The sequence below is a fragment of the Sycon ciliatum genome, chromosome 2 (genome assembly GCF_964019385.1).
Source record: "Sycon ciliatum chromosome 2, ocSycCili1.1, whole genome shotgun sequence".
Classification (NCBI taxonomy): Eukaryota; Metazoa; Porifera; class Calcarea; order Leucosolenida; family Sycettidae; genus Sycon; species Sycon ciliatum.
The window spans coordinates 6,355,138-6,365,030 of NC_088644.1; the positions used below are offsets into that span (position 1 = coordinate 6,355,138).

At 47.8% G+C, this 9,893-nt stretch overlaps 1 protein-coding gene across 1 annotated transcript; it reads left to right on the forward strand.

The window, feature by feature from the left end:
* The first annotated feature begins 131 nt into the window (after nt 1-131).
* Nucleotides 132-9,886, forward strand: LOC135808422 (uncharacterized). Its single transcript, XM_065321608.1, has 8 exons — nt 132-249; nt 449-1,203; nt 1,733-1,820; nt 2,157-2,980; nt 3,574-4,929; nt 5,505-5,756; nt 7,885-7,933; nt 8,629-9,886. Exons 2-8 carry the CDS (start codon nt 475-477, stop codon nt 9,591-9,593), a joined length of 4,263 nt encoding a protein of 1,420 aa, XP_065177680.1. The 5' UTR covers nt 132-249; nt 449-474; the 3' UTR covers nt 9,594-9,886.
* Nucleotides 9,887-9,893: the final 7 nt, after the last annotated feature.

Consider the following 9,893-nt stretch of genomic DNA (forward strand, 5'->3'; position numbering starts at 1 on the left):
GAGTTTGAATATGTGTATGCTTGAGCTTGTTAGTTTCCATGTGTGCATGTGTGTCTGCATGTTTGTGGGCATGCCACCACTCATAGTAGTAGACTTTTTTATGTGTGTGAGTGATTTTCCCTACTGGAAGTCAGTGTAGCGCCCGTACAGTTAGGTTGAGGTGCAGCCGGGGCCGATGAAATCCAATCCCGCATAGATAGCTAGAATGTACCATCCAGGTCCCAGTGTGCACGTCAAGTGGACTTTCATGTAAGTACATGCATGTAGTGGTCGACGTTCGGTAGCATAATACTAGCAACCCGTAGACTATCTGTACATTTGAGCGCTTATGCAGGCACACGCAAACTCGTGACCACTGGCATGCAATACCAATTTTACTTCTAATCCGTGAAAAAAAACTTGGGTATTAAATAATTATGTAACCTTTTGATATTTCTTTTGGATGCAGAGGCTTGTGTTGACACCATCGTTGCTATGGATACGGCAACCGTACTGGAAGATGAGCAGGAGAAGTATGTGAATGCCACGAGACAGCTTGACACCATGCTACGTGACAAAGGAATTGGCCAGTCGCCGCGCTGCAGGAATCTCTTCTCTCTGATACCTTACACGAGTCGTCCGATCAGTTTAGGCGAGCAGTCATCACCCGCAGCCACAGTTGTTGAACCTGTGCCAGTGGAGAGCATCGGTAGCATGTCAGCAAGAGCAAGCCTTTACCTAAACAGTTATGATGATTTGTCCTCACTGCTATCCAATGTCACACTACGCAGCAACGACGACCTACGAATACCACCGGACCTCAGACGAGAAGTGTACGCCCGGCAATTGATACTGGTCGCTGGTAGTGAGTTCGACTCCAGATCTCTTTCCATGGCTGTGGAGAGACTGGCCAGCCTTAGTGTTATGCTCCAGTATTTCGGGGCACCTGGACTATCATACCGCGGTCGGAATCTTCTGGGTTTATCCAGAAATGGGCAAGGCAACACGACCGCATTTGCACCAGCATTCAGTCAAAGCAAGTTTGGCCACTTGGAGTTCCCCCTGCCGGTGAACTATTCAGCCACACCCGTGTCGGATGGCAACATGCAATTGGCATTTGCAACATCCGGCTCCATGTGGGCAGCGGAACAGTCTGGCACAGGATACTCTCAGTTGGATGTCTTGTCGGTTGCGTTTGCAGAAATGAGCAAGAAACTTGAGACAGTAAGTATAGATGGACTTACGAGATCTTGGGACAGTAAGTCAACATTTGCAGCACACCATATGCTTACTGCACACACACACATACTTCAGTGTGTGCACACACATATGCACACACACACACACGCACACACACACACACGCACACACACACACACGCACACACACACACACACACACACACACACACACACGCGCGTACACACACACACACTGTATACCATGTATGCCCACTCCAATAGAAGCACGCATATCTGCAAGTGCACTGGATGTACACTCACTGACTCCCCTTATAGCAACGATAGCGGACAAGACTGAATGAAGCCATGTCCATCGACCCCGAATGCACACCTGGTCTACGCCACACACAGGATTCACTCGGATATAAAATGGCCAAGAAAGTTGGTATGGGGGGGGGGGGGGACTTGGTGGTAGTAAGTATTGTACATGTGCACTGTATCTGCTGGATAATGCCTAAATTATGCTCAGAGTCGTCTCTCTGTGTTTTCATTGCTGAAATGTGCTTTGACAGCAAGTAAATCACTATCTACAGTCGCCATTGACAACCCTAGCCACGCCATTATCACCAACATCCGCTACCAGCTCGACACCACAAGCAGGTGAGAAAATGACCTGCAGAGGAGTATTGGCTAGCAAGGCAACTTCTTTGCCCGTGCACATACAGAGCGAGAATTATGAATGATCACTACTTATAAGTACATTGCTTCCATTGCAAAGGCAGAACACAACGGCTAACTGGAAGACAACTCATACTTTCATGATACGCCCTGTTTGTAGATACTAATCACTCACAGTGTTGATGTCACAAGTTCTGTCATCACTGAAAACACACGGATCTTAGTATGGTGAACCTGTATGTTGCCAGTGCTATGCCTTATGCTATAACATGTGATATTTTCTCTATGCCGTGCATTGTTTGATCGTGTCACCGGCAGGTGCTCCGAAGCGCTCGGTTCAGCTAGATGTGGCACTTGCAGTGGACCAGTCTCAGCACAGCATTGACCTGGTGGATTGGCTTCCCACAATGGCGAGTGCAGTGGAGCGTGAACTGCACAGAGCCATACCAGAGTACACAGTTAGTATGGCGTTTACGACAGTGCTGTTTGCCCATGGTCTGCCTGCTCCGGAACCGCAGGTACTTCAGCTGTGGACCGGTGAAGCACTACTCGATAGGTATGGTCTTGAGGTAGCTCTCTTCATGCTGGGGAGGGAGCCTGTAGATGGTGTGACGAATGGCTATGAGGCGTTGCGTATGGCGTCAGGACTTCTTGCTTCTCAGCTCTGTACGGCAACCCAGAGCAATCCATCTGATTCAGTTGGTGATCCAATGAGTCCTGACTTGCCAATTTGCCTTCAAGAAATCATCCTGCTGACCAATAATGACCAACAGTATTCTACATCTTGGAATGGTAGCATGTTGGAAGTCATACGTGGTGTACTGGCAGCAGATGCCAATATCCATGCAGTCCTCTCGACGACAATCCTGGAAAGCTCGGGTGTGGGATTCGTGGACCTGTTTGGCACCGATGTGAATGGTCGTGTGTACTACGCATTGGAAAACGGCTCGACGACTCACACCGACGATGGAGTGGGGTCTCTGGGCTTAGGCTTCGGCAGTACTAACCAGGATTACGCTGAGCTAGCGCTGGCCACGGGTGGTTCAGTGTGGAGCAGTGAGTACCTGCAGTCCAAAGAGCAGAGCAGCCAGGAAAGCATCACCAGTGCCTTTGCAAACTTCATGGGACAGCACATCAGAGGGGTAAGAACATGAAGTCACAGGCCTTGTAGCAGTGATATGACTTGTAATCGGATGACGTTCTATTGTGTCGTTCTGTCGCAAATCTATGATTATATAATCATAATACTAATGAGGTAACAAACCGGGAGTTTTAGACGGTTACGTGACCTCAGGCCACTAAATTCCATAGGAGAACAAGTATTGCTATTCTGGAAGTAGTTCTTGAGTAAAAAATACATTGCATTTGCGTGCAGTAGTTGCATTACTTGAATATTATGGGGAAAGAACTGGTCTATAGTTCATTGACTGTCATGATGAAGTAGCATGGTGAAATGTGCAATATCTCTGAAAGTGTGAGCGACTGAGGCACCTACAGCATAATAATGTCTCTCAACAAATAGGCAGGCAGATCCAGACCATGAATGATTGGGATGGAGGGGATATTTTATGCTCTTTCAGTGTGTGAAATTTATGTTGAGACGGAAGATAGCATTTAACTGATTGAATCTGTTTTGCTTGTGATGCGAGGAGTACATATCCCTTGGATGAATGCTTGCAATTCGGAATATCTTCCCTCTTCCCTCTTCCCTCTTGCTGCTTTTATACTTTTACAGAAAATTGAGGAAGTGGTCGGCAGTACAACACCACTAGAAACTAGCTCTGCTGCTCCAACACTACCCCCAACACTACCCCCAACACTACCCCCAACACTACCCCCAACACTACCCCCAACACTACCAGCACCACTACCAGCACCAACAACAACAGCAACAGCAGGAATGCCAGAACCCGACACAACGCTACCCATTTCTACGCCTATCACTACAACACCGCCCACAGCAGCTACAACAACGGCAAGAAGCCTTGCAACAGACCCAATCACAATGCCCACCAGGCCCGTCACAAACACAAATTCTGCAACAGACGTTGAGACAGAAGCTACAGAAGAAGGACCAGGCACATCATCATTGCCATCTCAAGCACCAATTGGTCCTACCTTTACAGATGAAGTGATAACAAGCACTGCTTCCACTGATCAATACACTAGTCCAGAATATTTAGCACCTACTATTGATGACATGCTGCTAAGTGGTGATGGCGAGACAACTGAACCAACAAACCTGCCCACACGGGATACCAGTACAACACTTGCTGGGACTGCCCTCACTACTCCAGAGCTGGCGGTTCGCCACACCTATTCCTGCGCCGATGTTGTAGTGGTTGTCGAAGAGTCCATGACAATGGCTGATGCTCACACTCTGCTCAGAGGCTTTCTTGAGCGGCTCAATGCCAAACTGTGCAACTCTGCTGGCACCGCTGATTGCGGGAATCGCTTCACCATTGTAGCATTCGGAGGGAGCCGTGGTGATGAGCTTCCGGTACGTGTTCTGAAAGCACGGGAGCAGGACTCCTCACTGCTAGTGCATGAGATAGGTGATGTGACCGAACTGTTACGTAGCCCTGCGTCCACGGACCCTATTCAACCCGCCGATAGCTATATAGCTGTGAGCAATGCTCTGATGGAGACACGCTTCCGTCAGTGGACAGTCGACGGTGAAGAGCGCCCCGTGTATGCGTATCGTCTCATGTTACTCTTTGTGTCAACGCCTCGTCTTGTGCTGGACGGTGGCGTGAGCAAGGCGTCAGTTCAAGCTCTGTTGCAGGAATATCGTGTGGACTTCCATGCTCTGATCTCCGCCCAGCTGACTGTACTGGACGTCTTGCCAATGCTCGGTGTAGTATCCAACACGACTGGCTACATTGACGGACAGGGTGGTGCGTACTACGTCACTGTTCCCATTCTCGGACCGGTGTCGTCAAACCTTGACGACAGGATTGTGGTGGATTACATGCAGCTGGCGTTCGCCATCGGCGGTAGCGTGTGGAGCCTGGATGACTTCAATTCCCCGTTGACCGAGCGTGCAATCACCACCGCCATGATAGATGTGCTTGCCAAACACCGGGGTGCTGTGAGTAGAATGATAACACTACCGTATGTGCACATACCTGTGGAGCAATTGAACACTTGTGCAGAGCCACGTATTAGATATACAAGACACATTTGATGCCCAGAAGTGTTCGATACCAAGGACGTATTCGATACCCAGCATATATTTGGTGTCCAGGATGTATTTGGCACCCAGGACGTGCAGTCAATCTTGTGAATAACAACCCTCGATAGTGCATGAGAAAAGTGTGGTTATTCGCGAGCTGTTATTATGTCCCAGGTTGGAAATACACAGCCAAATGCTCACTAGGTCTGAAGAAAGTCATTATTTGCGAGTTCTACTTTCCGAGTCGTTATTCACGAGGTTGACACTGTATTTGGTATCCAGGTCCGAGTCGTTCGCACAGGAATGGCACATGACATGATTGGAGATGTACTGGACGTGGTGATTGCATATGTTCTGTGCTGACTACATGGCTAGGCTTGCAGTGATCTGCTGCAATGAGACAGGCTACTGCCATGGGTTTTTAAGTAGTTCACGTAAGTGCATACTGATGCCTTCCACCTTTGCTTCATGCTGTTTTTCTTGCTGTGCAGAATTTACCCGCCTGCCCTACAAGGTCCACGGTGGCTATCACAACGTCAGCATCATCGGCAGGTACTTCCCAGTCGCCTTCACCCGTTGCCAGCACTCAACGTCCAGTGAACAACAACTTCAAGTGTGTGGACAACGGCAATGGCCTTTGTGATAACTTCTTCCTGACTGACTTGGTACCACAGCCGTCACAAGCACCACCTGCACGAACACCTGCACCACCTGCAAACCCAAACCCAGTCACAAGGCCCAAGGTAAGCTAAGCAGCTATGTAGGCCACCTGGGATTAGTGACTGTCTATTGTTGAACAAAGGGTATAGTACTCAGATGGTGAGCCAAGGAAAAATTGTAACACGGAAAAATGTGGGCACAAGTTATGCGATCGAGTCCACCAACTAAACCAGATTTTGAACAGTCAGACGGGCACAATCTAGCACAAAACTGACAAGGAGTACTGAGACATTCCACGGCATGAAAGTCAGCTTGAGCACTGCTCGACAGCGCTAACCAATAGATTGTGCCCGTCTGACGGTTCAACATCTGGTTTAGTTGGTAGACTCGATCGCATAACTTGTGCCCACATTTTTTTCCATTTTACAAAGGGTATAGTAGCGTTGCTTTGTCGCAATCCAGTCAATGCAACATACAGGCGCGTCGGAACGACTTTGGAAGTGGGGCGGCCATGGAAGGGGGGTCCGGGGTCCTCCCCCGGGAAAAAATTTCAAAAATTAAAGCCAATTGCAAGCATTTCTGGGCATTTGGTGCCATTTCAGTGTACGGTAACTACAATGAAAAGACTTTTTGATTCTGCAAAAAAACAAGAAGATGCTACGATCGGGGACAAACATTACCCTCCTCCGGGAAAAAAATTCAAAAATTGAAGCCAATTGCAAGCATTCCCAGGCATTTGGTGCCATTTCAGTGTACATGGACTTTTGATTCTGCAACAAACCACGATCGGGGACAAGGATTTGCCACGTTTGCGCTGAGATCATCGCGCTTTGTTGCAGTGTGCTAAAAAAAAAAAAAAAAAAAAAAAAAAAAAAAAAAAAAAACGGCCGAAAAAGTGGGGCGGCCATGGCCGCCCCGGCCGGTGCGGTTCCGACGCCCTTGACATACATGTATATTATCACTACCATAGAACATCACATATCAGCATGATTTGTGTAGGAACATGATTTGAACAGAAGCAGGAAAACGTTAAGTATGCATTGCCACATCATTGGGTTGCCTCTGTGCATCAGCTATGCATGGAACTGAGACTTGAAGAGAAGCCTATATCCATATCCATGCATATTCACAACACTCCAAACGGTCTCTGTGGCTTTCATTGGCCAGCATGTCAAGAAATAAGTTGACTGAGTCAATGATGAGTGGTTAGACACAAGATCACAGTAGCAATGACAAGCAGAGTATATAATCCTACTGACAATACGACTCGTGTACACTTGATGCACCAAATTCAGCATTTCGCCAGTAAACGGTTAGCCGAGCACTTCAACAACTGTGTTGATCCCAACGCTGCAGAGAGTGCTCGATGTCATAGAGCATTGCAGACTCAGCAGGAGACGTTCTGGTTAGTTGTAACCCTGAATTTCTAGTCACAAGGCTATGACAACTGACAGTCAGTTGCCTCTTGATAGCCTTGTGACATGAAACTCGGGGTTACAACAAACGTGCGCGTCCTATGCTAAATCTGCAATGCCAAACACTTCAAAACTACTTTTCGAACATTGGAACCAGGCCAGCCACATTGTCCAGGAGATGTCCAGTCAACAACTTTGCCGACACACCGGAGTCTTGAAAGTGCGCATAATTGGTGCACAACTCGTCGATGACATGGGAATTTGATAATTCCAATCATAAACACATACACACGAAAACCAGCGGGCAAAAGCTCAAATGGATTTCTTTCACAGCAAAAATCCTTGATTACAATAATTCCAGTGGTGCTGTGCATTCAGGCTGGATTCAAGCGGGTCTCTTGCAGCAGTTACTTCGTAGTTGCACACATTGGGCCACTTCCTTCCTGCCGCTTATCTACATCAACTGTGTTGTAATTCAGGATTTTGCCGTGACGAATGCCCCTCTAGTTTTGATGTACTGCTGTTTAACAGCCTCTTTTAAGGGGAAAATAGCACAATGGGGCCATGGCACAGTGTTCCATGCACTCGTATCGTTATGGACTGCAGTTACAGTTAAGACCATGGTGATCATGAATGTTTGCTTTCTGTACCAGTTGCTAGGATGCACTGCTGTATGGGGCTAGAAGTTGTGCAGATCTGGTGAAGTGGTCTTCAGACAGTGTCACCACGAGGGAAAGAAAGTTATCACCAGTAAGATTCATGGTTGCTGGCATGATTGTTTGCATTCTCCTCACAGACACCGCCAACACCTCCCGTGAAGCCAGCGCCTCAGCCCAGCAATCACAGTAAGTGTTGACGTAGCATCCCTAACTACTTAATGTGCATGCCAACATCTAGATACACATCAGGAGGACTTAACCTACTTTGTAGATACACATCCAGGCGGTAGCATCCTAAGTTGAAGAAAGTTTCACCTAAACTTTCAAACTTATACTGGGCCACAGAAATTCGCACGTGATAACCATGACTTCATTTTCACCTTTTCTACAGGCTCTGACATCTCACTTCTCATCCGTCTCCACCAGGTCACAATACGGTCGTGACGTGATACTTTACTAATATTTGTTGATACATTTCACAGAAACATTGGCGTGCTTAGAGTGTGTGTGCTGCAGTGTCAACTATATAAAAGACACAGATTTAGCACCCTGTTCCTGTTTTTACTCTATGTTCGTATGATAGGCCAGGTTATTGGGCAAATCTATCTGTCCCTCTGTGTGTTGATGGTGATGTGAGTATATTCTCCCAACCATTGTCCTCTCTTAACTTTGGTGAAGATTGTCTGCCTCTCTCTCTCTCTTTCTCTTTCTCTCTCTCTCTCTCTCTCTCACTCTCTCTCTCTCTGTGCCCCTGTCACTCTCTCTCTCTCTCTTTATTCTCTCTCCTTCTCTCTTTCTCTCTCATTATCTCTCTCTCTCTCTCTCTCCTCTCTCTCTCTCTCTCTCTCTCTCTCTATTGCTATTTCTGCTTGCTCTTGCAGTGTCAGGATGCAGTTGTGCGTGCAGCTCAACAGGTCGTGACTCACGCTTTGTGACCAGCACAACACGTGCGTTTGATGTTCTGCTTCTAATGGATGAGTCGTTTGGCATGAACAGAGAGGTGGACTATATACCAGGATATGTTACACTGCTCAACCGTCTTCTTCGTCGCAGAGGCCTGGGCAGTAAAGGAAGGTGTCCCAACTTGTTTTCCGTTGTTACATTTGGCCGGCGAGGTGTTCCTAATGGAGCAAAGGTAATCCTGGATGCCGACAGACATGCCCTGGTGGAGGCCAGAAACTTTGGACAGCTGTGGCAAGGAGTCACAGTCGACATCTACAGCTATCAAGAGGATGGATACTTGGCTCTGTCCACAGCCTTGCGACGTGTGCCCTATCGCCGCTGCTCTGATGTAGCTCACGTGGCCCTGATGATCAGCGATGAAGACAGAGACGTGAGTGCTGATGGTGGAACGAACACTAGAGCTAGTCTGAGGGAGACTCTTCAGCGACGAGGGTTCAGTCTGGTTAGCCTTGTGGATAATCCATTCTTTGCCGGCCAGGCAATGGAGTCCGCATTCGGAGTGGCACGGCTGGAACCTGACAAACATCGGGCGTATCTAAACCCATTTGCTGAAAGCTCATCCACAACCGTTGCCAACAATTTCAATTTCTCATTCGTGACAAACGACCAGCATGTTGCTGTCGGTACAGGAAATGATGGCACAAGAGAAGATTATGTTGGTCTGTCGCTGGATACGTGCGGATCGTCCTGGGACATGGCAATACTGCGACAGGTCAGCCAAGAGATCCGCAACCAGTTCACCGCAGCCATGGCGGCTGATTTCCTGCGCCAGGCTTCGGGGCTCCAGCGCAAGTGCCGCTGCGTGGAAGCCAGCAGGGAGAGCGGTAATAGCTCTCTGCAACTGTCTTGCCGTATGAACCAGCACTGCTGGGAGGACTTGTAAGTACCACTGACGTTAGAGAGTCATCATGGTGTATTGAATTGAATGTTGGGCATGGCATGTGTGCGTCATTGTCATTACAATACAATCATCGGGCATTGTGTGTGCCGTGTCGTTTTCTAAATTTGCACTTAATTTTCTGCAGCCGGCACAAACTCTTGAGCACACTGACTGCTGTACATGTATGTCCTATCAGGTGAAATGCGTTCTATCACAGACACTGATATTTGCTCTGAAGCATTTTTGAAGATATTGTAGCGATGTAAAGATATTTGCACGAAACTCAGACAACTTCATTTTCTC

Coding starts and splice junctions, on each gene's coding strand:
- LOC135808422 (XM_065321608.1), top strand. CDS start 475: ATGGATACGGCAACCGTACTGGAAGATGAGCAGGAGAAGTATGTGAAT. Junction 1,204..1,732: donor TGAGCAAGAAACTTGAGACA/GTAAGTATAGAT, acceptor GTGCTTTGACAG/CAAGTAAATCACTATCTACA. Junction 7,934..8,628: donor GCCTCAGCCCAGCAATCACA/GTAAGTGTTGAC, acceptor TTGCTCTTGCAG/TGTCAGGATGCAGTTGTGCG.